The sequence below is a fragment of the Chamaea fasciata genome, unplaced genomic scaffold, assembly GCF_029207755.1.
Source record: "Chamaea fasciata isolate MVZ Bird 193981 ecotype frontalis unplaced genomic scaffold, bChaFas1.0.hap1 SCAF_22, whole genome shotgun sequence".
NCBI lineage: Eukaryota > Metazoa > Chordata > Aves > Passeriformes > Sylviidae > Chamaea > Chamaea fasciata.
Window position 1 is genome coordinate 3,216,545 of NW_027094107.1, and position 27,046 is coordinate 3,243,590.

The 27,046-nt window shown below is 54.8% G+C and overlaps 1 protein-coding gene and 1 pseudogene across 3 annotated transcripts; one reads left to right on the forward strand and one right to left on the reverse strand.

Annotated features, from left to right (window-relative positions):
* Positions 1-8,519: 8,519 nt before the first annotated feature.
* LOC136300144 (BUD13 homolog pseudogene) lies at positions 8,520-9,096 on the reverse strand (annotated as a pseudogene).
* Positions 9,097-15,084: 5,988 nt separating this feature from the next.
* Positions 15,085-26,731, forward strand: TMLHE (trimethyllysine hydroxylase, epsilon). 3 transcript variants are annotated; one of them, XM_066202476.1, is made up of 10 exons: positions 15,085-15,166; positions 15,337-15,589; positions 16,413-16,557; positions 19,161-19,333; positions 19,910-20,086; positions 20,783-21,062; positions 22,100-22,219; positions 22,569-22,805; positions 23,425-23,563; positions 24,436-26,731. In XM_066202476.1, exons 4-10 carry the CDS (start codon positions 19,162-19,164, stop codon positions 24,565-24,567), a joined length of 1,257 nt encoding a protein of 418 aa, XP_066058573.1. In that variant the 5' UTR covers positions 15,085-15,166; positions 15,337-15,589; positions 16,413-16,557; position 19,161; the 3' UTR covers positions 24,568-26,731. The 3 variants fall into 3 exon arrangements, with proteins under 3 accessions (XP_066058573.1, XP_066058572.1, XP_066058574.1); XM_066202475.1 differs by lacking the exon at positions 16,413-16,557 and having other exon boundaries at positions 15,091-15,166; XM_066202477.1 differs by lacking the exons at positions 15,085-15,166; positions 15,337-15,589; positions 16,413-16,557 and adding an exon at positions 16,743-18,853.
* The last annotated feature ends 315 nt before the right edge of the window (positions 26,732-27,046 follow it).

Below are 27,046 nucleotides of genomic sequence, written 5' to 3' on the forward strand. Positions count from 1 at the left end.
TCCCACACCCCATGGAGCAAACCCCTGCTCCTCAGGGATGGATGGGAGGGGCTGGGGGAGGCAGCTCCCCCCAAATTCTGTGTCTTCAGCACTTTGAGTTCCCGTTTCAATGTCACTTTAACTCAAGCGCGCGTGTGCCGGGGACCAGGGCTCCGTATTAAATTGCCAAGCCGGTCACATGCTGCTGGGATTTGGCCGTAGCTAAGCAGCACCGCCCCCGCAGTCACTTTTTTGGCTGGTGACTCCTCTGCTCAGCGTAAGGCAGAGCTGGCAAAGAATAGGAGAAACCGGAGGGGGAAGGAAAAAAATTTAATAAATAAATAAGAGAAAACCAGGCGAGTCATTGTGAATGTCAGGAGCTCCTCGGCTGCGGGTGTGACAGCGATCCTCCCCCTCCAAACTCGCTCCGTGTGAGAGCCACAGAGAGGATTTCATTAGGATCTGGTAGCAGGCTATTTTCAGAGCTGACATCCTACCCACGGCTAAAAATAGCCGGTCCCCTCCACACAAACCAGAGTTTCTGTTCTTTCAAACTTCAGAAAACCCCAGTGAGGCTCAGACCTTCCCTTCTCCCCACACTTTGTTCCCTTCCTTGCTCCATTCCTTTCCACCATTCCTTGCCTTCCCTGTTCTCCACGGCTCATTGACCAGGTGTCTTCTTTCCTCCAGTCCAGTCGCTGGTACCAAAGTTGAGATGGAGCTGTCACTGTGGCAGGGTTGAGGTCACCTCCTTCCCAAAAGCAGGATCCTGCACCCACCTCAGGCAGAGAGGGCTTGAGCCCCACGAGATGCTGCCAGGCACTGGCAAGGAGCATCCCTGTGACGCCTCGAGCATCCCTGTGGATCATCCCTGTGGATCCTGGAGCAACCCTCTGGAGCCTCGAGCACCTCTCTGGAGCCCAGGATGCTCCAGGGAGGGACCACCCCCTGCCCCAGAGTATCAGCCCCAACAAGAGAAGATCCCAGGACCATTCTATGATCATGGAAAGGATCCCAGGGCCCGTGGCTGGGCTGGGCTCAGGGCGTCCCAGCACGGAATTGTCCCACCTGTAGAGAGCAGCTCCAGCACCTGACCACAGTCACCTCTAAGAGGGCTCTCCTGAAAACCCCGCCTAGCCTAAAAACCAGGTCCCTAAAACCCTGTCCCGTCTGTCCCTCCCTCCCCAGGGCTCACAGAGCCACTGCAGCCACTACTGCTGCTGCTGTCCCACTCCCCGAGGAGCTGCTCACAATTCCCTCCCTTCATTAGCACTGCCACCTCCGAGGCAGGTACAGGTATTTATAGCCAGCACCTACCCCCTCCTCCCAGCTCTGTTACAGACAACACACATTTAACTCTTTCCCGGGCTCTGCTTGACACCAGCCCAGCCTGGTGATTTAAAAATCCCACAGCTTGGAATAACCAACCTCTGCAGAGACTTGCGTCACTCAGTGAATGCATCCTCCCCATCACAGCCTCAAATCTCCCACCTTTCCCTGGTCCCAGGCTTAAATCTCTTGCCTCTCCCTGGTCCCAGTCCTAAATCTTTCACCCTCCTCAGGTCCAAACACAAAATATCTCATCTCTCCCTGGTCTCAGCCCCAAATCTCCCACCTTTCCCTGGTCCCAGCCCCAAATCTCACCTCTCCCTGATCCAAGCCCCAAATCTCCCATCTCTCCTTGGTCCCAGCCTCAAATCTCCCACTTCGCCCTGGTCCCAATCCCAAATCTTCCACTTCTCCCTGCAACCCAGCACAGCCTCAACAAAGGCTGTGGCCAGTTGGGCTCTTTTAGTCTCAGGCTGGAGCAGATTCATCAGGAGACACCTCCCCTGCTCATCCCATTTCCCAAATCAGCAGGGACCAGGTCTATCCCCACCAGCTCAGAGAAACCCCCGGGAGCCTCGCATCCAGGACCCAGGGAGGGCGGGTGGGCACAGCCCGGCACAGCACGGAACATCCAGGAGGATGGGGACCAGTGCCATCGGCTCATCCTAGCGCTCCGCTCGCCTTCCCCTGCGCCGCAGCCCTCCGGAGCCCTGGCCGCCGGCCAGCCAGCCATTTCCTGGTAATCTAATAGCTGCAGCAGATGAACTGAAAATGCATTTCCTGCCACCGTGCTGTAAAATTTTTATTAATGTAAGGAGAGAAGGCAGCGCTCCCAGCGCCCGGGGCCGCGGTGGGCGGAGGCCGGGGGGGCTCGGCGGGGCCGCCGGGGCCGGGGGGATGATGGCAGCGGTGCCCCGGTGATGCTGCGGGAACGTGGCCAAACAGGGAAACTGAGGCACGGGCGAGGGAAGTGCCTTGTGTGGAAGTAAAATCGGACAGCGGGCCCACAGCTGCCTCCTCAGGATAACAGACCGGGTTTGCACCTGGGACACCGCAGAGCTGTGCCCTTGAAGTCCTGATTCGGAAGCACTGATGCTGAGGACCCTTGTCCCTCGTGGCTGTCCCCTCGGGGAGGATCCCGGCAGCACAGGCAGCCTGGAGAGATGGATGGAGGCGGGGAGAGAGGGGCCAGAGTGCCCTGGCAGATGGGCACCACAGCGGGAGACCTGCCACACATCCCTGCCTGCATCCACCCAGCAGCTCATCCACCTCCCACCTGTCTCTGTGGCCGGGGCTGACCTTCCTGGCTGTCAAAGCGACATCCCAGCTAAAATGCTCCATTAAGGACAAGGAACAGCCTGGAGCAGCCAGTAAATAGTGACCACGGTCCCTGGTCTGGCTTGGGAGGGAGAAGAAGTGGTTGCCAAGGAGGAGCGAGGTGCCAGAGCTGGGACACGCCTGTCCCCCTGTTTCTGTGTCCACACACGATCCACAGCCCTCAGGGGTTTTGTGAAGGGCCCTCAGGGCCAGCAGCCAGCTCAGCGCACCCTCCCCACCCAGCCCAGCCACCCATCTCTCCAGGGGGTGACATCCCTGTGGCCACAGGAGTGGCAGCGCCAGGCTCGGGGGCTGGAGCCATGCTCACAGCCATCTTCCCACCCGGAGCCTGCTGCCTGCACCAAGGCAGAGCTAAATTGGAAAAACACACACAATGACCTCTTGTGGAATGTAGTATGAATATTTGATAGCTCTAATGTAATCATATCCAATCGATACCGGCAGGAATATCTCCCCCCCACTCCCTGAGCTCTCACTCTGTCCTGTTCCTTCCTCTCTCTCCCTCTCTCTGCCTCGCTCTCCCTTTCATTAATGCATTCTCCACTTTACATTATTTATTAACTTCCTTCCTTTTTTTATTTAGAAAAAATAAATTAAATAACCGTGGTTATCCCAGACCCTCCTGCCTCAGGCTTTCAGGCCAGGCAAAAAACTTTTCTGACCTTCTGTCACCTGCTCACCTTACTCTGCTGACACAGAGACTCTGCCTCACGGCCAGGACCCCCTGACACCCCATCCCTCTCTGTTCCCCAACATCTCCCACCTCCCCGTGCATGCCTGGGAGCCCCCAGATCCCCCAGGAATTTCCATCCATTGCATGAAGATGTCCAAAGCATGGAAAGAGCTCCCTGAGGGGCTGGCAATGCCTTGGAGGTTGAGGGTCTCCAGCCAGGGCAGATGGGGGTGGATCTGCTTCTCTCTTCAGAGGGGCAGAGGATTCCCTGTTGTCTCCGGATGGCTCTGGAGGAGAGGGGAGAGTCAAGCCAGGGTGATCCCATGTTCCAAGGTCTCACACCCAGTTCATGCTTCCCAGGAAAAGCATCTTCCAAGACAGGCATCAGGGCTCCATTAGAGATGGAGAGGATGTCCCCGCAGCTGCCACTGCTTCCCAAGACACCGTAATCCAAGGCATCTTCACCAGGGACCATTCTAGGGGGTTGGAAAGAGGGCAAGGATCCAGTCCTAGTGTTGGATGTAGCTCCTCTCCCACTGCTGGTGTCCCAGGCAATTTGGGGGGACAGTGGGATTTCAGCTAGGAAAAGGCTTCAGAAAATCTCAGGCTCCTTGGAGACACCACGTCCTGACCCACCGGGGTCCATTTGGAGGAAGAAAAGGACTCTTCATGCTCAAAGCAAGGCTGAAGGATTTCTGCTCCCCAGCTTCCTAAGCAATCCTATGCAGGAGCTGCATTTCCCCACCACTGGATCTCATCAGCCAGGGCTGCTCAGGGCACAGGGAGGGAAGAGTCACCTGTGTCTCACAGGAAACAGGGTGCAGTGCTGGTGGGGACCTGGGAATGGGGACAGCTCTCCTGACAGCCGCTCAGGACCCTTGGAGTGCCAGCACTGCCATCCCCATGTCACCACTGCCCAGCTCCCCCCACAGCCGGGTTTTGCTGACCCAGGAAAATCGATAGCCGCTGTCTGCCGGTGGCCAGCCTGAGGGGAGGGAACGAGGGGAGACACAGGGGCTGAGGCAGGGGGCGAGATGGAGAAGGTGCAGGGGGACCCCAGGGACACGGGTAAAGGCAGCAAAACCACGCGGTGGGAGAAGGTTTGGATGGAGGAGACCCTGAAGCATTTGCCTCCCACCCTGGGGGGTCTGGAGGATCCCCCCTGAGGATGCAGCCCTCTCCTCCCGCCCCGGAGAGCCCCGGCTGCTGCCGGAGACCACACGGAACCCACAGAGACTCTGCCTAATGTGGATCACTTATTGACCCTGCGGGGCCGGGGGCGGCGGAGAGGAGGAAGTGTAGGGAAAGAGCTCCAATTAGCAGCACTGAGGACATATTTTATCCTCTGAAACAGGTCCTGGGCCGGCAGGCAGAGAGCCAGGGCAGGGACAGGGGAGCACCTGGCATAGCACAGAGCTCCAGGACTCCCTGGAGCATCCCTGCTCACCCCCAGGAAATCCACGACAGCCCACCAGTGCCCACCAGTGCCCACCAGTGCCCACCAGTGCTCACCAACCTCCTCCACAGGGCTGTCAAGCACACGGGGTTGGGAGAAGGGAGCCAGAGCTGGGAGCCTCCCAAGCGGTTGCTGGGACCATGGAAAGGGAGTGACCTCGTGCAGAAAGATGGGCATAGAGACACCTTCCTCCTCAGCCACCTGTGCTTCCCTCGCCAGACCCAGATGCACATGCTTGTGCTCTGGATCACTGAAGCAATTCCCTTTCCCAAAGCACTGAGATGCTGAAAGAGGTGAGGGAATTTGCTGTGATTCCTGGAAAAAAAATGGTCTGTAGCAGGAGACAGAAGTGTTGCTGGGATGTGGGACTCCAGGGAGGAGGTTTGGGAGCCACTCACGTTTGTCTTGGCTGGGAGAAGTTGGAGTGTCTTGCACAAGGACCATCACCTGAGGGGTGGGAGGGGACACCCACATTCCCTCCTGTCCTCCCCTGAAGAGAGGACACCTGAAGCAGGTCCCCAGCGCCCCTCACTGCTGCAAAGACCATGGAGAGTGAAAGGCTCCATTCCAATGGACAGACAGCCCCATTGCCTTCCTGCTCCAGCATTTCCCACCACGCCTCCCCTCTGGTACCTCCCACATCCTCATTTACCTTGAGAGATTGCAAATCTCTCAAGGACTCATCTCCTGAGCCCACTCAAACCTTTCTCCCAACCCAGGGATGCTGGGGAATCAGGGTCTCTCTCCCCTGGAGTCACTCCAATATCCCAGGGGAGATGCTCTTCACAGAGGAGCCTCAGAAGCTTCCTGAGCTGATCCCACCCCCATCGACCCTTTCCTTGAACCACATCCCTGTCTCCCGACAGGCAGCAGGGAATATAAAGCTCCCAGCTCCTCCACCCCACAAATATTTCTGTCTTCTGGAACATTTTCCAGCTTGGAGGAAGGAGAGACTTTCCAAGCTAATGGTTCATGGCAGGAGCCATGGGATAAGCTGCTGACATTGCTCAGAGCAGTGAGCACCTCCTCCTCCCCAGCGTGAGGTCTGTGACAGCCTCAGACATCACTGAGTGGGGCCACCACAGGTGGAACATGCCTGGATGGAGAAGGTGAAGTTCCTTGAGAGAAGCACAGCCCACACCTCAGCTCGGATCCATGCGGGTTCTCCGTTTCCATGGTCCCACAGGCAGGATGAACCGTGGGCCTCAGCTGTGCCCTGGGTAAGGAGTTTGGACACCAGGGCAGGTAGAGGGAATCTGGATGGCAAGGAGACATTCTCCTTGTGGATGTCTCACCAAGCACAGTTCCCTGAGCTGGTGACAAGGGCAGAAGCAGAGGGTGCAGAGCAGCTGGCAGAGGTGGTCCCCAGGCCAAGATAATCGGAGAGAAACCGTGACGTAAGGCCAGGGGAAGTGAGGTCCTGGCCTTTCCCAGGCTCTGCCGTGCTCCACACTCCACTTCCCTGCCAGTTTATCAGCCACTGGAGTGCAACCAAGGGAACATCAGCCAGGACAGAACAAACAAACATCCGAGTCTGGGCTTCCTTCCTTCCTTTGAATACCCAAAAAAAAAAAAAAAAAAAGATGGGGAATTCAATTAAATTTAAAAAGACCAAAACTAGTCAAATAAATAAGCATTTGTGTTTCTGTGGGGACATGATGCATTCCTGGGAGCAGGAGCTTGTCCCTGGGGAAAAGCAATGCTGGAGCAGCAAAGCCAGTGATGCCACAAGTGGCCCCATGTACAGCCCACCACTATGCCCAAGGGACCAGCATAAGTCCCTTGGCTCTGATAGCCCTTGGATCACCAGAAGTTCTCCCTGGACTCCCAGGGAGAGTCTGGTGACACACAGCCATGGCTCACCAGGAACTCACAGCCTGCTTGGAGGGGAAGTCCTGGTGGGAGAGGTTGTTTTCCTCTTTCTGTTTCATTCCAACTGCAAAGGTAGGTCAGGATCAGCCACCTGGAGCTCTAGTCCATGCACCACCATGATGGGTTGGGTGTCATGGATAAACATAGCTTGGTTTTTAGTTAAAGAGAAAATCCATCAATTACGGAAGTGATTCTCTGTGAGGATTGCTGACAGCTTCCTCCAGACCCCACAGAACCAATCAGTTGGTTAGTTTTGAATATTGACACCTTGTTAAACCACTTAAGAAAGCTGGACACGCCTCTGTGAAATCACATTTAAAAACAAACAAACCCCGGGAAAAGCTCTCTTGCTTCGGCCTGACAGTGCCTGGTGGGGCCAGGCTGGGCCCCGCTCTGCTGCAGCACTGGCCAGGCCAGGCTCGCTCCACCACTGGCCAGGCTGGCCCGCGGCGCGGCTCAGCTGAGATCCTGCTGCCGTCGAGTTCCACCCACAGCCGAAATCAACACCACAACCAGCTACACTGCTGCCGCTCACCAGAGATCCATGACCATCCACAGGCCCGGGTGGGATATTAACTCTTCCAGTGCACAGATGAAACTTCCAGACTTCAGTCCTCTCTCTAGTAAGAGGAAAAGAAAGGGTGAAGACATGTAAAGAAAACAACACAAAGACACTGAGGTCAGTAAAGGAGTCAAATCCCAGATGGGAGGAGAATGAGGAGATGCCTTAGTCTTGGGCTGAAATTCTCCTGTAAAGCTATGGTGAAGGTATAACAGATACATCAGACTCCTTTTTTCCCTGTAACTCATGGAATGCATTGGGGGGATGTAGCGTGCTAACCAAAGCCATGAACAGAGGCACCAGTGTTGAAGCAAGCAGATGTTGAAGTAGCTGTGATCTAATGAGAAGCTTGAACAGAGAGAAATGAGAGATAAAAAACCTTGCCCCAGGAATGGAAGAAGAAAACCTCTGTTCTCAGAGATAAAAGAAGAGAACTTTTGTTTCTAAACTAGAACAGCTCATCTAAAATTGTGCCCCAATAAGCCGAAATGACCTATGGTGGTAGTTGTGGGAAAAACTACCAAAACTGTGGGAGGGACTCCACGATTGCAAATTTCCAGGCAGCTGCTATTCATGATAATTAAAACCATGAGAGAACTGTTTCTTGTGCAAAAGTCTCCATGGCATGGCAGGAGACACTCCTCTCCCTAAGTGGACAGAAGAAAGATTGTTTTAAAGATGGCAAACTGACTGAAAATACCGAATTTGTCTCCATGTTGTCAGTGGGAAAAAGAAAGGAAAGTTGGGGGAGAAAAAATGTTTGGAAGATTTATTCTGATTTCTTATTATTTTTCTTTGGTTTCTGTTAATAGTTTTCTTTATACCCTTAAAAATATTTTTTCAAAAAATAAAAAAAAAAAGAAAAATAAAGAAAAAGAAGCTGAGTTTGAACTTTCCTGCACATTGGTGACTCTGGGATCTACATGGCAAAACAACTGCATAAACTGAACAAAAGTTCAGAAGTTCAATTTAACCTGAGTTCTGGAGCAGACTGACCCACTGCATGAGGGTAAATGTCCCCAGCCCAAGTGTACAGCACCTAAGATTTAGGACACCTGAAGACTTGGGAACTTCCCTCAGAGGTCAAAGCAATTGGCATAGAACAGAAGTTTGTTAGAAAACAAACAAGAAACCAGTGTCCTCCCCAGAGAGTTGGAGGCTCTGGCTGACAGAGAAATCCAGCCTTGCCTCTCGGAAGATAGTCCAGTGGGCACTGTATGCCGAGGGCAGGGCTTGTTCCAGGGAGAGCAGACCATTCCTCAGGGCTCTGGCAGTGGGTGGTGCCTGTGGGTCACTGCGGGAGCTCTCCCCTACATCTCCTCGATGCTCCACTTGTAGGTGAGCTCCTGCACCGCCTTCTTGTTGGCAATGTGGGTGAAGCACTGCTGCTGGAACCTGTTGGACCTGTCCACACCATCCCAGCCAGATGTTAAACCTGTTGAGTGGAGGTGCTAGACCCTTGCACCTGGGTTTTTCTCACTCCTTGCTCTCCTTGGCCTCCGTTTTCTTGATGAGAACAGGTCTCCTTTCCTTCCCCTGTTCCCTTAGCATTCCATCCAGGTCCCCATCATCAATGTAACAGGCCAAGGGCTTCTGCATCTCCTTGACTGTATCCTCCATGTTCTGCTGCTGCAGCGTCTCCTGTGCCAGCCCTTTTCCCCACTCGGCATATTGCTCTTCTCTCCTGGACTCTGCCTCAGCCTTCAGCCTCTGTTCCAGCTGCTCCTGGGCCAGGTTCCTCTTGTGGCTGGACAGTCTCAGAACACAGTCTGAGCTTTCTGGGATTCCTCTTCCAGGTGTTTGGTGCTCCTTGTGCTTTTGAAGCCCCTGCTTCTCCCACTGCAGCACATCAGCCAACACCAGGCCAGCTTTGACCCCAGATGACATCACGTTAGCCTTCTTGGGAGAGCCCTTGGCATCCCAGCAATGTGGGAAGTGCTCTGGGAGACTGCATGACCTGTGTTGGTCCTTCTGGGTGGGCAAAGTCCATCCTTTCATTTGGCTCTTTTTCCCACTAGGGGACCCCAGCTTCACTCTCCAAGGTGACAAATCCTGACACTGCTGTCAGGGAGGTGACATCTCTGGCATGTCATGCCACTGTCTCCTGGGAGGCGTGAAAATGATGCTCGCTTTTAAAATTTCAAAGGTTTATTAAACCTTAACAAAATACAACAAAAGACTGAATAAGGAGGAAGAGCAGCACTGGGAGCGTGGAACCAAACTGCCACATGCTCGCCTACAAAATGGCTGCACCGCCTTTTATACTCCTGGTGTTACATCAGCCAACTTTGGCCCCTCCTAAAGCCTGTCAGTCAACTTCTCTTCACCCTCCATTGGTGGAGACTACTTTCTTGCAGCTTGATTGGAGGCCAGGTGTTGCCATGCGGTGAATCCTAGTAACAAGCTGGCCCTCTCCAAATGCCCTGACTACCAAGGCCATCCCGTGACAACAATACAAGGGGAGGGAAAAGAGGACTATGGAAGGACATATCACAGTAACATAACTATACATCTATAAAACTTCTCTTAACATACACATAATATTCATCCCTTAATTGTGAGAGCCAACCATTGTACTGCTTATCTGTAACAGAGGGGATGGGTCAAAAGTGTCATGACATTGTGTCATGACATGGGAGGTGAGGGGTCAGGGGTATCATGACGCTGCCACTGCCTGGGAGGTGGCAGATGTGGGGTGTCACAACGCTGCCTTTTGGGAGGTGACAAGTCTGGCGTATTGTTATGCTGTCTCTTAGGAGAGGATGGGTCAGGGGTACAGTGGCACTGTCGCCAGGGAGGGGATGGGTGAGGGGTGTTGTGACGATGGCACCAGGGAAGGGAAGGGTTGGGGATGTCGTGACGTTGCCATCTTGGAGGAGAGAGGTCCAAGGAGTGGTTCTGTTTCCCTGCTGGGGGCGAGAGCTCTGGGGAGTCATGGCACCACCACCTCGTGGCTGACTTGGCAGGTCCCAAAATATCTGAACTCAGCGAGTCCTCCTCTCCTAGAAGCTTCCATTTGGAGTTTGTTCGGAAATGCTCCATGAGCTTCACCTCATTGGGGTGCTCATCAGTGAACTCTACCACCACAGGCATGTCCCCTTCATCCTCCTCCTTCTCTGGGGCAGCGGCAATGCTGTTCCAGCTCACATCGTCATCCACGATTGTATCCCGGTTCTGCCAGTGCCACCTGGCAGCTTCTTCTTGCAGCAGCAGCGGGGCTGGGCAGGCTCTGGCAGCAGCAGTGAATTCCTTTCCCCAAGCAGCAGCTCCAACATCCTCCTCCAAAGCCGAGAGAGAGAGAGAGAGAGAGAGAGAGAGAGAGAGAGAGCAGCTGCCCAAGCCCCTTCTTTTATCAGCCCAATTCTTGAGGTATCTCTGCCCCTTGGAGAGAAACTCCCAGATAAGAGAAGTGCAACCAGATGCCCTCCTCCCCTGAGCTTGGCCGCTTCGTTTTTCCTAAGTACCCAGTTGACAGTGTTTCCTAGCAACTTACGGGGAAAAAAATCTATAAGTAAAAAGGAACAAAAGAAACCTAACCCCCAACATTATCCACCCCAAGTTTTTTCCCATACCAATAAGTTACATCAAATTTAAATATTTAAATTGTATAAATACATGGACCACCTTAATTATATATATATACATGCAGATATGAATACATATCTGTCATGGGTAGTTCACCCTAAAACAAGGTTCCCTTGAGGTATGCATCAAGTCTCTCCATCCTTTTGCATCACCCACCAGGTGCAACCTGGTCCCTGAGCAAAGACAACCCAATGGGTGGGACTGTTTTTGCAGGAGGTAGAATTAACCCAATTTTTCCCAGCATACCTCTCATGTGTACCACTGGAACCTTATCTCCATCTGTCATACTCAGGGGCTCAGATTGGGCAGGGCCTGCTCAGCTGGTGGAACCTTGGGTGTTCACCAACCATGTGGCCTTTGCTAAATTATCTCCCAGTTCTTGAAGGTTCCCCCACCCAGTGCCTTCAAGGTAGTTTTAAGCAGGCCATTGCACCGTTCAACTTTCCCGGCCACTGGTGCATGATAAGGAATATGGTACACCCACTCAATGCCATGTTCTCCAGCCCAGGTGTTTATAAGACTATTCTTGAAATGAGTCCCATCGTCAGACTCAATCCTCTCAGGGGTACCATGCCTCCAAAAAACTTGTTTGTCCAGGCCCAGGATGGTGCAGGGTTAGGGTTAGGGTAGCACGAGGCACAGGGTAGGTTTCCAACCATCCAGTGGTGGCTTCCACCATGATCAACACGTAGCACTTGCCTTGGCAGGTTTGGGGAAGGGTGATGTAGTCAATCTGCCAGGCCTCTCCATACTTATATTTGGACCACTGCCCACCATACCATAGCGGCTTCACCCACTTGGCCTGCTTGATGGCAGCACACATCTCATAGTCATGGATAACCTGAGAAACACTGTCCATGGTGAGATCCACCCCTCGGTCTTGTGGCCACTTGTAGGTGGCATCTCTGCCCTGATGACCTGAGGCATCACGGGCCCATCGAGCTAGGAACAACTCTCCCTTGTGTTGCCAATCTAAATCTATCTTTGACACTTCTATCTTGGCAGCCTGATCTACCTGCTCATTTTTTCGGCGCTCCTCATTAGCTCTACTCTTGGGCACATGGGCATCTACATGGCGGACTTTCACAGGCAGCTTCTCTACCCGAGTGGCAATGTCTTTCCATTCATCAGCAGCCCAGATTGGTTTTCCTCTACGCTGCCAGTTGGCCTTTTTCCACCTTTCCAGCCAACCCCACAGAGCATTGGCTACCATCCACAAATTGGTATAAAGGTATAGCTTTGGCCACTTCTCTCAGCAATGTCCAGGACCAGCTGAACGGCTTTGAGTTCAGCAAGTTGACTTGATCTACTTTCTCCTTCAGTAGCTTCTGCAGCTTGTCGTGTGGGGCTCCATATGGCTGCTTTCCACTTCTGCTTCATCCCTACAATGTGACAGAAACTGTCATTCATGTCAGGCAGGGTTGAGGTGGGTCATTCATTAAAATGTTCTGACCAACAGCAACATTTTCCAGAGCTTTTGCTCTACAAACCATTTCCAGGAACATCCCCTTGGCTCAGCCACTCTTGATTCCTGCTGCCCTCATGGAAATTGCGACAAGATTTCCTGGAAAACATGAATTCCCTGTCCTAACCTTGTCTAGAAACATCCTCCACGTGCAGAGAGAAACCTCCATGTGCCCTGCACGTCATCTAAAGCTCTGCTTGACATCAGCATCACCAAGGCCACCTCCAAGAAATCCCAGGGTAGGGAAGGGGGATGGATTTCTTGCACAACTCCACAAAGCAGGTCCAAGGGAGGATGCACCTGTGGGATCCGGAGTCTTTTTCCTCTGCGCGTGGCCACGGCAGCCTAATGGTGTGGGACCAGCTGGCAGGGCCTGGCAGGGCCTTTCCCAGGCAGAAGGCTAATTCAGTATCCCCTACCGGATGCGGGATCTCGTCACCAGCACCCGCTGGAGAAGGGAAGAGCATTGTGTGGGTTGTTGCTTTTTTTAAAGCCGTTTGTGACCCCGGGAGCAGTGTGTAAGTGAGGAAGGAGGGGACAAGGGGGAGGGCAGAAAATTCCCACATCTCAGCTCTCCCTGGGAAATCCCTAGAAAGTTCCCAGGCACTTTCTTTCCCAGCACATGCATTCCTGTGTGCTCAGGCCAAGCAGCAGGTGCATCCCAGAGCACTGGCCTCCTCTAAGAGGGCCCCGGAACTGCCTGTCGCTGTCCCACGGGACCCTTTGGGGCACAGGAGGCACCATAAATCGCAGTGAGCCCCAGAGGCCACCGTGCTCCACACCCCGAGGAGAAACAAGCCCGTGAGCACAACCCACGGGCCACGCCAGTGCTGCTGCACTGCTCATCCCAAAGGCAGCCAGGGGGACACCACGGAAGGAGGATCCCCCTCCCCAGAGTCCCCCAGGGCTCCCAGCCCTTCAGCTCAGGCACGGTTTGATCCTGTTTGCTCGCATCAATCACTCCCGTCGGGAACACGTCTGGATCCCGCGAGCATCCGGTGAGTCCCTGCTCCTCCAAGGGGCTGTGCCCGGCCACGGAGGGAGAGGGGCCCGGGCTTCCTGCCAGGAAGGACCGAGGGACAGGCGACAGGCACTGTCCGAGCACGAGGAGCACGAGGCTGCTCATCGCATCCGCTGCCTCCTCCCGGGAGCCGGTACCGGGGCACGATCGCACCCCGGGAAGGGCCCGTGACAAATTCTCATGGAGGCCGGGATGCCTCTGCCGTGAGCTCACTCAGTGACTAACTTGTTTATCTCCCGCGGGAGCTGCACCGAGGTTTTGGGAAGCAGCAGATCCCCGACAGCTCCTCTGCCTGTTTCCGGCGCCGCCGCAACCCCTTTCCTGAAAAAGCACTCGGAAATCAGGAATCCGCGATGGCACCAGCGCGTCCCCTCGCTGCAAGGACAGTGACAGCGAGCGACTCTGCCCACACACCCACGGCAGGGAAATCCGAAAGACTCAGAACACCTGGATTTTGGACAACCAGGCATGGAAATTCTGGCACAGCACTGGGGAGTATCTCCTAGTGCTTCACTGGGGCGGTTTGTTTGCCCGGGTACCGGGGAGGCACCGCTGAGATCTCATCCTGCCCCATTCCCAATCCAGGGAGGTACCAGCACGTTTAAGCACAGAGCAGGATGTCCCTAAAAAATGTTCCAGGCCAGGCTGGACAGGGCTTGGAGGAACCTGGGACAGTGGAAGGTGTCCCTGCCCATAGCAGGCAGTAGGAACGGGAAGAGCTTTAGGGTCTCTTCCAACCTAAACCATTCTGCAATTCTGTGTCTGACAGGTTCATCCTAATCCCCAGATAACCACTCCCAGGGCTCCTGTCACCACGTGTCATCTATTCTCCCCTACGCCGCCAGCCCCGTGTCCCCAGTGCCACCTGCCGCCCCCACTGTCGGGTCTGGAGCTTTTTCTGATCCACCAACTCAATTCCTGCGGGTGCTTCGTGCTGCAGAACTCGCCGGAGCTCCAGGGACCGGAGCCACTGCCCCGAGGGTCGCGGCGGGTCCTCCCCGCGATGCTCCGGGGCATCTTCGGGGCTGGGACCGCCCTCCAGGGAGGCGGCGGGAGGGCAGGGCCGGGGATGCAGCGGGGCGAGGGGCGGCGATCGCCACCGCCGGGCCAAGGCAGCCCTCCAGCGGGGACCCGCCGCCTGCCCGGCGCACACGCCAATGTTCCGGTGCGTCTGGATGAAAATCAGCGCTTTGTAACCCAAAAGGTGCTCTGTGTGTATTCCCCACACCGCATCACCTGCAGCGGGGCAGGACGGGGACAGGGACAGGAGAAGGGAGAACAGTGACGGGGAAGGAGTAGGCAGGGGCAGGACAGGGATGGGAGGAGGGAAAGGGGCAGGGACAGGGATGGGGCAAGGTAGTGTGACAGGGACAGGGACAGGGACAGGGACGGGGCAGCGCCGCTCCCCTCGCTGTCCGTCCCGCCGCCTGCCCGCGCGGGGGCAGCACTCCGCAGGCTCCGCTCTGCGCCCCGAGCCCGTCACCCCTGCCGCTGTCCGCCCGCCGGCGGCACCCGCGCGTCCCCCTGGGGCGTGCGCCGCGCTCCACCCGCCCCTTCCCCGATCTCCGTGCCGACTGCGGCACTCCGTCTCGCGGCCTCCCGGACCGTAGCGGCCGCCGGAGCCGCGGCGCCTCCCGGAGCGGCCCCGTTCCGGTCCGGTCCCGCCCGGGTCCCGCTTGCCGCCGGCCCCGTCCCGCCCCGGCTCTATGGTTTGCGGCCGCTCTGCCCCGCGCGTCTCTATGGCGGCGGCGGCCCCGCCCCGGGGCGGCCTGAGGCGGCCCCGGCTCCCCTCCCGGCCCGGCCCCGCCACCGCCCCCGGGCTGTGGGGCCCGCCAGCGCCGCTCCGAGGCGACGGGGCCACGCCGGGGGGCCGGGGAGCCGCCGAGGTGGATCGGGGGCCGGGACGGGGCGCGGCGGTCGCGGTGCTCCCCAGCCCCCGGGCTCGGAGCGGGGCTCGTCCTGCTCGCGGGGTTCGGGGGCTGCGCTTGGGCCCCCTCGGAAAAGGACCCAGTTGCAACGTAGCTTTTTTCCTTGGGTTTTTTTTTCCTCTTTAAAGGGCCACCGAGACGCCGGTTCCCTCGGGCAGCAGCGGCCGATGTGGGAAGGCTCCGAGCGGCGTTTTCGGCCTGGTGGGCGCAGGGAGCCGGCGGAGGAGGAGGAGGGAGCGGTGAAGAGCCCGCAGCAGCAGCGGCGCAGAGCGTGCGGAGTTCCCTCCGGCAGAGCCCCTCCGTGATCCATTCGGCATCCCGAGCCCGGCCGAAGCCTCGCTCCATCATTCCCCAGCTCTGCCCGGCGCTCCAGAATCCCAGGTAACGCCAGGCCCGGGGTCACACGGGGATTACCATCCCATCGAAAGGGAATGAAAGGCTGCAGCTCGTGGGCAGAGCTGTTTTCCCTCATTCCCTGGAAAAACACAACCCCTCCCTGCCCGGGAGAGCTGCCTGGCTGCTCTTTGCCCGGGCAGGACCCAAAGCATTAGGTAATTTAGCTATAGCAGTTTATTGCAGTAACTCCTCTGGGGGGGACTCTCCCATCAGGACTGGCTGCTTTGCTAAAAAAAAAAAAAAAAAAAAAAAAAAAAAAAAAAAAAAGGATTAGAACTTGTTTCTGTTGAGCTGTGTGGCCAGGGAAGGCTTTGCTTGGGAGAAATGCAAACAGGAGGCTGGAATAAGATTCTGGGACGGGGACCTGGCGTTAGGTGGTCAGTGTGAAACGTGGGGTGAGCAGATAATTCCCTTTGCTTCCAGGAAAATGAAGTAGCTGTGAAGCTGGCAGTGCCTGGGATGTCTTTATTAGCTCCTTAATTTCATTGAAATCCCATGTGGGGAAGGGCTGGAAGGGGAATCTGGTTCCTGACAGCTGAGATCTGATGGAGTTGTCTGCAGGGTAAGGGCAGGAGCTCAGCAGGGAACAGCCAGTCTGCTTTTTGTCTCTGTGGAAATTAATTGTAATTAACTGAGTCAGCTCAGGCTGTTAAACTCTGCCTGTGTCCTGTCCAAGAGGTGCTGCCATCCTGGGGGATCTGTTTTGTCACCTGGGCTTGTGCTCTTGGCTCCTCTGGCTCTGGCAGAGCCCTCAGGCCAGCTCAGCCTTTGCAGAATTCCACTTTTTCTCGGTGTTGCTTCACTGCAGGAAGAACTGTCAGGCTGAAGGATCCCAGAGGATCAAAACCCAAATTCCTTTCCCTCACTTTGGACTGTGTGATACTGACACCTCCCTATTCCGTATGGATCAGAAACCTTGGCTCCAGCCAGGTGCTTCCAGAAGTAAAAACTGAGTGAGTGTGAGCAGCTGAATCTTTGAGGTGTTTTTAATAGAAAACACCTTTTTTTTTTTTTTTTTTTTTTTTTTTTAAGAGGAGCTGGACAAACAGGCTGGAGGGGCTGGAGCAGGGCAGGGAGGGCAGCAGGGTCATCCCATGCCCAGGAGGGTTTGGCTAAAAGCTGGTGAAAGCCTCCACATTTGTGGTGTTTCTCCATTTTTTAGATGTTCCCATTGCTGAAACTATTTGGTCACTCATTTTTTCACCATTTCCTTTGTCCAGAATGGGGACTGTGGCTTTTCCTCAAAGAGGTTAAACCTCTTTGAGGTTTTGTTTCCTTAAAATGTTTCTTGTGAGACAGACTGCAGTGTTAGGGTTAGGGCTAACTCCTATGAAACCCAGGCTTCCTTTCTGCTCCTTTCACAGCATCTCCTGTCCTTTCTCTCCAAAGACTGATGGGGATTCCTCAAACCACAATAGATTTGAGGTTTCTGCTTTTCCCTCCAGCACTCTTCTCCACCCTGTGAGTTCTGTGCCCACTCCTGTGTTACCCACCATGTGTGTTTATGCACTGAGCATTTAATGTCTGCTCCCTCCTGCCTTTCCCTTTGAATTCTGAGGGAAATTTTGTCTGGAATTCTCTCATTTCACTGCTGCCCAAGTGTCTGGACCACATAAAGCATAAAAGTAAGGTAGCAGGAGGTGCAGGAAGAGAGTTTGCTGTTCACGTTGCTCCTCCAGCTGTTAACTCTGATGAAACAACAAAAATTGTAAATCCTCCCAAATTATATAGATTTGGGGTGGTTTAATGCCTCTTAGTTTTAGTATCTCTTGGAAAGATTGAATTTAAGGCTCTCGCTGAACTGCCTGGGATGTTTTCTTCCAGTAACAGCAGCACGAGATCTCCCTGATTAGGTTTAAATATCTGGGTCACTTCCCATTACCTGTGTTAATTCCCTGCTCACTGCTGATATTGGGAGAGGAGGAGTTAAAAGAAATGTGTGTGGAAAGATCAAACTAAGGCTGGAGCTGCCTCAGGAACAGGCAGTGTGCTGATGGGTTTGTGGGTGAGCCTTTTCCTGGCATTTTGGGTCCTGTTTGTGTTTGCAAACAAGATTCCTTCTATCTTCCACCCCCCACTGGGACAGTGGATCCAAAAGCCTAACTGGACAGGGTTTCCCTCTCTCAGATAATCTTAAGCTTTCTGAGTCGTTGGTTCAGGGATTTAAATAATTTCTTCAAGATTTTAAAGCTGATAAACATCGGGAGCGGTGCCTGGATTTTGTAGCTGTAGCTTTTATTCTCTTGGTTATGAGATTTGTGTGTCAAATGGGGCTCATTCCTCTTCCTGTAGCAGATTTTCAAAGCTGGGTAGCAGGGAACCAGTAATGGATATCTTGGAAAAGGAGGCTGGAGCCAGGGGGTTTGGTCTCTTCTCCCAGGTAGCAAGGGATAGGACAAGAGGAAACACCCTCAAGCTGTGCAAGGGGATGTTTAGGTTGGATGTTGGGAAAATTTCTAATGGAAAGGGCTCAGGGGCTGAAGTGTGTCAGTGTGCCTTCATCTCAAACCTTCTATTCAAAAACATTCCCACTTTTTCTCCCTAGGGATGTCTGCATTCTTTTATCCCTGCTTAACAAGTTGCTGGCTGGGAATGTGGCACCTCTGTGGATTTGTTTGTTATCACCAGCTTTTGAGGTTTCTGCAGAGCAGGAGCAGCTTGGACAGCCAGAGCTCCAGTGCCTGGACTCTCCAGATAAGAAAATCAGAAGTCTACGATAACAAATGCTTTTTGAGCCAGTGTCTTATCCAGAGAGACCACATTTCAGTGTTCTTCAAAGTGCTGTTAAAATCCTGCTGGGTTTAGACCTGGGCCCCAGAAATTCATAAACATGACAGGCATTTAGACTGAGGCGTCATCTAAAACTTGTCAGGTTTTTGCCGTTGCTCTTTTCACTGAAGAGCTGTTACAAATTTCCCTTGGAGAAATCGCCTTCTAACCTCTATCCTAAAATTAATCGTGATGGTTTCTCCTCCATGCCAGCTGTGTCCTTCACCAGCAGCAGAGATCTTCCTCCTCCTCCTCGTTGTTTTGCCTGCTTTTTCTAGAACTGACCTAATTACTGGATTCCTCTGTTATTGCTTCCCTAACCAAGGTCACTGCTTCCCCAATTGCTGCAGTTCCATCCAGGAATGATGAATTGAAATTGGGAATGCTAGAGGGGGGACTAGACCTTCAGAGATGAGGCTTTGCCACTGTTTTGCAGAAGAGTGTTGAACACAGCTGTCTCTCCTGGAATGGCTTTGCCTGGTAAATCACAGATTCAGGGAATGGCTTGGGGTGGAAGGGACCTTAAAGCTCATCCCATTCCACGCCCTGCCATGGGCAGAGACACCTTCCATGAGCCCAGGTGGCTCCAAGGCCCATCTAGCCTGGCCTTGGACACTTCCAGAGATCCAGGGGCAGCCACAGCTTCTCTGGGCACCCTGTGCCAGGGCCTCCCCACCCTCACAGGATCGCAGTGTCTCCTTTGTGTCTCCTCAGGGCTGTGTCCTGCTGCAGTTTAGGACAGAGTATCCCATCCAAGTCACCTTGTCCCCTCTCTCCTGACTGCTAGGATGTGGTGCCAGAGGCTGGCGCGGCTGCTCTGGGGGCGGCGTGGGACCGCTGGCCATCGCCGGCCATGGCTGCCTCGGGACCCTGGGCCCGTCCTGGCTGCCCCGACACGCTGCCACTCCACAGCCCCAGCATCTCCCTGCTGTGCCTGGCAGCTGCACCAGGACCATCTCGGTAGGTGTGCTGGGTGTGGGTGCTCCTGCTCTGCCCGGGGACAGCAGAGAGGGTTTCCACCCTTGTTCCCCGGAATGATGTGCGTTTTCCTTCTGAAATAGCCTGTGTTAGAGGGATGCACACCAGGGGCTGTTTCATGTTCCCTGCAGGAATTCCCAAAGACAGGATGGACCAGCCTTGTCCTCTATAAGTGAGGCGCTGCTAAATAAGTAATCAAATCCAGGGATTCCTGAACAAAAACTGTCTGAGCCTTCCACTGTCAGGCCCCTCCTTGGCTCTGGTGTGTGCCCACCTCTGCTGGCCCACCTTGCTCAGGGTGGTGGCAGCTGAGGCCAGTGAGATCTCAGTACTCAGAGTCACTTGCAAGCTCAGCATTTTACACAGTAGCTCCAAAGCAAAGGAGCCGGGACTTTGATAAGATCCTCTGCCAGGTCTTCCTCATGTGACAGTTTATGTCAAGGGGTACCACTCCACCCCCTGTAATTGGGATGATAAGGTGTGGGTCTGGGCTTCAGTTCTTGGCTTTATTTGTCCTCCCTGTTGCCCCAAAGCCTCCTCTGCTCCCATCCCTGGCAGAGCTGAGGTACGGGAGCACCGTGATGCGCCTGGATTTCGTGTGGCTGCGGGACCACTGCCGCTCCGCCTCCTGCTACAATGCCAAGACCAACCAGCGCAGCCTGGACACGGCCAGCGTGGACCTGGCCATCCGGCCCCAGGCTGTGCGGGTGGACGAGACCACGCTCTTCCTCACCTGTGAGTCCTGAGCACCTGTGCCCTCCTGTGCCTGCTGATGGACCCGGCTTTGCGGGGAGAAGGCAGCATTATCTCCAGATCTGCCTGTCTGGGAAGATACTGAGCCATGAGCAGGTTTTAAACACTGCTCTCACTGTAAACACACCTGTGCTTACAGTCAAAGTGATGTGGTTTTCCTGCCCCAGCCCTTTTTGTGTGTGCAGTGTCTGGGTTGGTCAGACCCCCAGCAGTGCAGGTGAAGGCAGATGAGGCATGACACGGTTGCTTCTCTTTTCTTTCCCTGTCCTGTGTGAGCAGCTGTCAGCACTGCTCACCATGCCTGTTTTCTGTCCTTTCTCTTAACTTTCTCAGCTGCTTTCTTCCTTTTGGTGAGGCTTACCTTCATTTGAGGGCTTGACTTTAAAGCTTTGATTGTCCTTAGAGTGTTGTGAACAAAAATCAAAACCACTGCAGAAGCCACGGTTGACTGGGAATTTGGAGAGGGTTGCAGCAGCTGCCCTGCATTTGGAGTTGTGGCAGCAATGACAAGACCTTTAGGACTCATGGCCCTTCGGGTCGTATTTTGGGTGGCAGCAGGGTGCAAAGAGCCCATCCCAAGACAGGTGACAAGGGTGAGGCCTGTCCTGGGCTGACAGGTGCCATGATCTTGGGGAGGTCAGTGGGATTTTGGTGACTCTGCCCTTATCCCTGTGCCAGGGCCAGATGGACATGTGACACGCTACGGGCTGGAGTGGCTGGCAAAGAACAGCTACGAGGGGCAGAAGCAGCAGGTCATGCACCCCCGGATCCTCTGGAATGCTGAGATCTACCGGCAAGCCCAGGTCCCCTCCATCGACTGCCGGAGCTTCCTGGAGACAGATGAAGGTCTGAAGGAATTCCTGCAGAACTTCTTGTTGTATGGGATTGCTTTCGTGGAGAATGTGACTCCCACCAAAGAGGACACGAAAATCGTGGCAGAGAGGATCAGCATAATCAGGTACCTGGGCTATCCTGGGATGGGTAAACTTGTTTTCTTTCTGCTTGGAAAGCTGCTGCCTCCTTGTCTTGTATTTTGTGTGGCATGGCCTGGTTTGCAGACAAATGCTCTGACTGCCCCCCTTGACCTTGGATGGAGGATCCCACTGTGGGATCCACCCTCCCTTATGGGAGAGCTGGGAATCAATCAGTTACTGAGCTACCCTCAGAGCATACGATGACTTTTGTGACAGTGGGACAGTGCAGAGAGGAGGGACTGAAGGAAGTGGCTGTCTGGGAAGAGCAGAGCTTTGCAAGGAGAGACATTTCCTGTTATGACTTGAGGGGTCGCGAGGGCAGCCTGGCCCTGGGAGCCAGGGAGATCAAAGACCAGTTGGAGCTCTTGTTAAAGAAAAACAGTGAGAGGTGTGGGTGCTGAGTTTGTGTAATGCACCACCACCCTGGCATGGCAGGCCAGGGGCCGAGCCTGGGGCTTTATCCAAGCTGTAGAGACAGTTTGATTTGCCTGGGGCTATTAGAAAAAGAGGGTTTCCTATTAATGAACAGTCACTCCAAATAGAAACAAGGGGCTCCAGGGAATATCCAGCCAGCTTTTGTCTCCAGGCACCCTCCCCCTGTAGCCCAAGTGCTGTTTGGCCTTGCCTGCTGTCCCTTCCATCCTGTGCGTGTTGGAGGGGGGAGGTAGTGAAAGCAGGATTCTGGGAAGAAGAAAGGGAATTACTGGGTAACCCTGGGTGGATACAAGTAAGAGCTGGCTGCACTTAGGCAAGTCGTGTCACTTCTTTGTGGGGATGACGGTTGCTGTGGAAGCATCAGTAATTGTGGAGGGGAAGACTCATCACCACCAACTCTTTGGAGAGGAAAAAGTGGAGCTGAGCACCAGAAGAGGGATTAGAAGCACCATCCCTGTAAACCTGAATTTTGTGAAGTTGTTCTGCTTTAATGACTCTGTGCATGGGACAGAGGGGAATAACTCAAATGTAGGGGGGGATGTGCCTTACCCAGACACTGACCCATAACTGCCCATCTCTTTTCCAGGGAGACCATTTATGGCAGGATGTGGTACTTCACCTCGGACTTCTCCCGGGGAGACACAGCCTACACCAAGCTGGCCCTGGACCGGCACACGGACACCACCTACTTCCAGGAGCCCTGCGGGTACGTGCAAGAACACCTTCCACTGCCTCAGGTTGCTCAAAGCCCTATCCAGCCTGTCCTTGGACACTTTCAGGGATGGGACAGCCACAGCCTCTTTGGGTTTGGATTTTGGGTGATATAGCTTTGATCCTGCAGCTCCTGAAGTCTCCCAGACTTGTGTCCCTGGGTTTGGGAAGCAGCACGGACAGTTTGCTGCCTCCTCACCCAGCAAAACCTGTGGGATTGGGTCTGGAGAAGCAGCAGGTACAGGTGGTGCTTCCATCCACACCTGGCAGTGTCCTTTGGGAGCACCTTGTGCCCAGGGGACAGACAGCCAAGGTCATTGCTCTTGGATTCTGTGTCTGTGCAGCATCCAGGTGTTCCACTGCCTGAAGCACGAGGGCACGGGCGGGCGGACGCTGCTGGTGGACGGGTTCCACGCGGCCGAGCAGGTGCTGCGCCAGGCCCCGGAGCACTTCGAGCTGCTGGCCAAGGTGCCCCTCAAACACGAGTACGTGGAGAACGTGAGCGGCTGCCACAACCACATGATTGGAGTGGGGCCAGTGCTCAACGTCTACCCCTGGAACAACGAGCTTTATCTCATCAGGTAATGGCCAGACTAGGGAGGAGAGGGCATTGTGGTGGTTTTCCAGAACATTCCATGGGCTGAAGACCCGCACATCTTTGAGGAGTAGGGATGAAACACAGGAACACCCTGTGTTCCTCCTGCTTTAGAGGAAGTGTCAGCACCCCTGATACAAAGATGGGTGTCAGTGCTGAGCTTTGATTTTTCACTCCTAGCATTCTCCCTTCAGCTCCAAGCTCTCATCCCATTCCGTTTGAGATGCAGAAGAATTCATCTGTTCTCTCATGAAGCTCCTGGAAAATATCCTGGGAGATAACAGGGAGAGTGCAGAGTGATTCCTTCCAAAGGAAACTTGGGCTGATTTTTGAAACTCCAGTTTGGCTCAGTTCTGGATGTTGTCCAGCACCCTCAGTCTTGCCATGTCCTTCCATGGAAAACCAGGAAGAACGGGTGTACACTTTCTAGTAAACTCCTCTTGCCCTCAGTGCCGTGTTCCCAAAAGTCCTGTGCTGGCAGCACAACCTCTTCAGTCACCTCTGCAGCCTCCCTTAAATACCCACTAATCCCACAGGCTCCTGAGGTTCACCTGGAAGCACCTGGAGCCGCATTGGGCAGTCTCTTGTGCCTCCTCTCCCTGCAGGTACAACAACTACGACCGTGCCGTGTTCAACACCGTGCCCCATGACGTGGTGCGCCGCTGGTACCACGCACACCGCGCCCTCACCACCGAGCTGCGCCGGCCCGACAATGAGCTCTGGGTCAAGCTGAAGCCGGGCAAGGTGGGACCTGGAGCTGCATCCTCTGGGCCTGGTCCATGGTGGGACTTGGAGCTGAATCCTGTGTGTTTGGCACAGGGAGAAGGGCAGGGTGCTCCGTGGATGTGCCAGTGTCTGGGGATTGCTGTATCCAGCAGTTCTCCTCGTTCTGGGTGCTCCAGGGTTAACAGTAGTGGCTTCTGTGTGTGTGTTTTCCTGCTGTCCTAAAGCAGTACGAGCTCCCAGGTGAGGCAGAGATGTTTAGTTCCAGCTCTGCCTCAGAGGAGAGTTTGTCCCAGTTTCCAGCCACTGAAATGAGAGTCCTCAGGAGCAGAGAGGCCAGAACACTTAATGTTCAGGCTTTCACTTCTTCCAGAAGAAATTACAGTTCTGAGATTATGTTTGAGCCTGTATATGGGTGACTCTGCTGAGGCAGGAGGTTGGGGCTGCCCCATCCCTGGAAGAGTTCAAGTCCAGGTTCCACGGGGCTTGGAGCAGCCTGGGATAGTGGAAAGTGTCCCTGCCCATGGCAGAGGGTGGCACAAGATGGGCTTTAAGGTTCCTTCCAACCCAAGCATTCTGGGATTCAGTGATAAGTTGGACACTGTCTATTGCTGGTGAACTATTTCCTCTCCAGTAGAAAAGTAAAGAAACCCCAAAATGTGTTTCTGGGCTGGCTCCATAAAGAGCTGGTTAAAGAGCTATGCTGGATCCTGTGGAACAACTGGCTGTAGCCTCACCTGTGGCAATGCAGAACAGGAGGCTCGAGACCATGGTAGCACACCCTTACCTGCTCTTCCAGTCTCCAGGGATCCCCAGGAGCTGCCCTGCCAGAGGCTCGTGGCCCTGCCTGCCGTGGTTGCTGTCCTCCTGATGACCTTTTCCCTTTCCTGCAGGCCCTGTTTGTGGATAACTGGCGTGTCCTGCATGGCCGGGAGGCGTTCACGGGGTACCGGCAGCTCTGTGGGTGTTACCTGACGAGGGATGATGTGCTGAACACTGCCCGCCTGCTGGGGCTGCAGGCCTAGCCCAGCCCTCCAAGAGCCAAGCAGACCCCAGTCCCACCTCCGGGAGAGGCAGGAGCCTCCCAATCCCGCCACCAGGAGAGGCTGGCAGCCCCCAGTCCCACTTTTGGGAGAGGCCAGCAGCCCCTCAGTGCCACCCCTGGGAGAGGCAGGAGCCCCCAGCCCCGCTCCACAGCGGGCCAGGTGAGCTGGTGCCTGCCCAGGTGCTCCAGGCCCTCTGTGCCAGTGCCTCACTATGACAAAGACACTGCAATACCTCAGACACCTCCACCCTCTCCAAGCAGCTCCCAGGGCCTGCCCAGGAGAGGGGGCAGGTGGAAAACAAAGGTTGTGGGACTGTTTTTTTGGACCACTCTCTGCCTTTGAGCACAGGCAGCTCTTGCTGTCTGTGCTCCCAGCCTGGTCCTCCCAGCCAGGGTGGCTCAGTCGTGGTTAATCCCACCACGGTAAGTGCTCCTCCAAGCAAGTGCCTTCAGGATTTGGAAGCTTTGCATTCCCTGTTTGGCCTTTTTTTAAGCTGCCAGTTTTAGGGGACATTCTGCAGAGCAGAATGGAAATCTCTAGGATCTTGTCTCTTATCACTGACCGGAGCCAAGCTGCTTGAGAGAGGGCCTGGAAAGATCCTGGGCATTTCTGAGAAGGTTTAAGTTAGAAAAGGAAAAGGGAAGCAGCAAGGTCTGCATGTTGAGAAGCAGAGATTACAGTGTTAGATGAGGGATGGAATTCCCACTTTTCCTTGACTTCCAGTACTGCCATGCTGCTGTTCGCTCTGCCTGTTGCACTGGACTTGTGTTGAGGGCAATGGGCAGCAGCTCCCGGATTTCTGACAAACTTCCCACCGTGCCTCCTCTTCCATCCTTTCTTAAGGAATTGGTGTTAGGTCATCATCACACTCTCTGCTGCATGAACCTCACTCTTTGGGTGTATTTTTTCCCAAGATTCTCCTACTCTGGATGTAACTCAGAAGTGCCTTTCAGCTCCTGGGAGCTGAGATCTGGCACCCTGAAGGACCACAGGGTAAGGAACAAAAGCAAATCCTGCTGTTACAGAATTTTTCATCCTGCCCTATCTTTTGGGTGTTCCCTCTGCTCTGACCAGACCTTAAAGCAGGGCTGGGCCCCTTCACCCCTGACTGTGCTGTGTGTGGTGCTCCATGTCCTCGGGGCAGGGGCAGTGCAGGTGCACAGGTGCTGAACTTGCTGCCCTTGTTTAATCCAAACACTGAATGTAGAGATTGTGGTGCCAAGACAGTCTTGGAATCTGCTCTTGCAGTGGGCTGAGCTTCCTGATGCTCCCAGTACCGGTGTTCCCTTCCCAGTGCTTCCCATCCTGAGTGAGCCGTGGGAGTCCAGGGGGCTCAAAGGGATTTCTGAGCCCAGGCTGGGCAGGTGGTGCCAGGTCAGCTGCCCTGTCAGGTAGCACTCCAATGGCAGCCCTGAATCCCAGCAGGAGCCAATTTCAAAACTCATCAGGAAAATTGAGCCCCCTCCAGCTACCCTCTTTCCATAGTGGAAGAAAAACACTAGGAGAAATTCTGAGTTGGAGTCACAATTTACTGAAGAAATTGCAATAATTACAATGATATTAATAAAAGATTGTACAAAAAGAGAAGGGTTTGCCCACAAGAAGGGTATTTACCACCAAAAGGTGTCACCGGACCCCTGGAACAATGGTGAGGGGTGGCCGTGGTGGCAGTGGTGTGGCCAGGCGGCAGCTGGGACCTGCGGGGAGACTCCCTCTGGAGCTAGCCCAGCAAAAGAAAGAGGATCCCTTCTGCTCTACGTCCAGTTTTTGAAGGGGACAAATCCACTCCCTTCCACAACCAAGGAACGAAGAAACGTTTCCGCTTGCAGTGTCTGAGCATTCCCTGCTGGAAACCGCCCTCCTCCAGCCGTCCCCGTCCTGGGCGAGCGGGACGCTCGGGCTGGGTTGTCCCTGCCCACGGCATCCCCCATCCCGCTCACCCCTCCTCGTCTCCCTCGCCGTGCCGCTGCACGGGCCTTTCCCTGGCCACACGGTGGCACAAGATGCCAGAAATTCGTTTCAAAACCCCACGAGCGCCATCCCCGGGCGGGCTCGGGGCTCCCGCCGGTGGCGGTGCTGTTCGTGCCGCAGCTCTCTCTCCATCCCTCCGGAGAAGCCCAGGAATTGCCGTTCAGAGCCTCTGGGTGGGAACGTTTTTTAGGAGCTGTGAGATATGGTGCCCGTCGTACCAAAGGGTGGAGCAGAGGGCGGGAATGATGTGAGGGAATTGGAGATCTCGGAATCTGGGGGGCCTGAGGGTGCCTGCAGGGCACTGGGGCTCTCTGAAGGCAGCTGAGCCCAGCGCAGCTGACGGAACCCGGAGAGAAGCTGGGAGGGTGTTGCTCTGTCCCGGGATCCTCCACGCCCACCTGCACGCCCCAGGGTCCCCAGTTTTGTCCCCTTTGCTGCTGGGGCCGTGTGTCCCTCGCCTCGTGCAGCCTGAGTGTGTCCCCCCCAC

Bases quoted from the DNA above. Each gene is read 5' to 3' on its own strand.
- TMLHE (XM_066202476.1), top strand. From the start codon at position 19,162: ATGTGGTGCCAGAGGCTGGCGCGGCTGCTCTGGGGGCGGCGTGGGACC. The intron at 21,063-22,099 runs GTACCTGGGCTA...TCTCTTTTCCAG, and splicing joins GAGAGGATCAGCATAATCAG to GGAGACCATTTATGGCAGGA. The intron at 23,564-24,435 runs GTGGGACCTGGA...CCTTTCCTGCAG, and splicing joins TCAAGCTGAAGCCGGGCAAG to GCCCTGTTTGTGGATAACTG.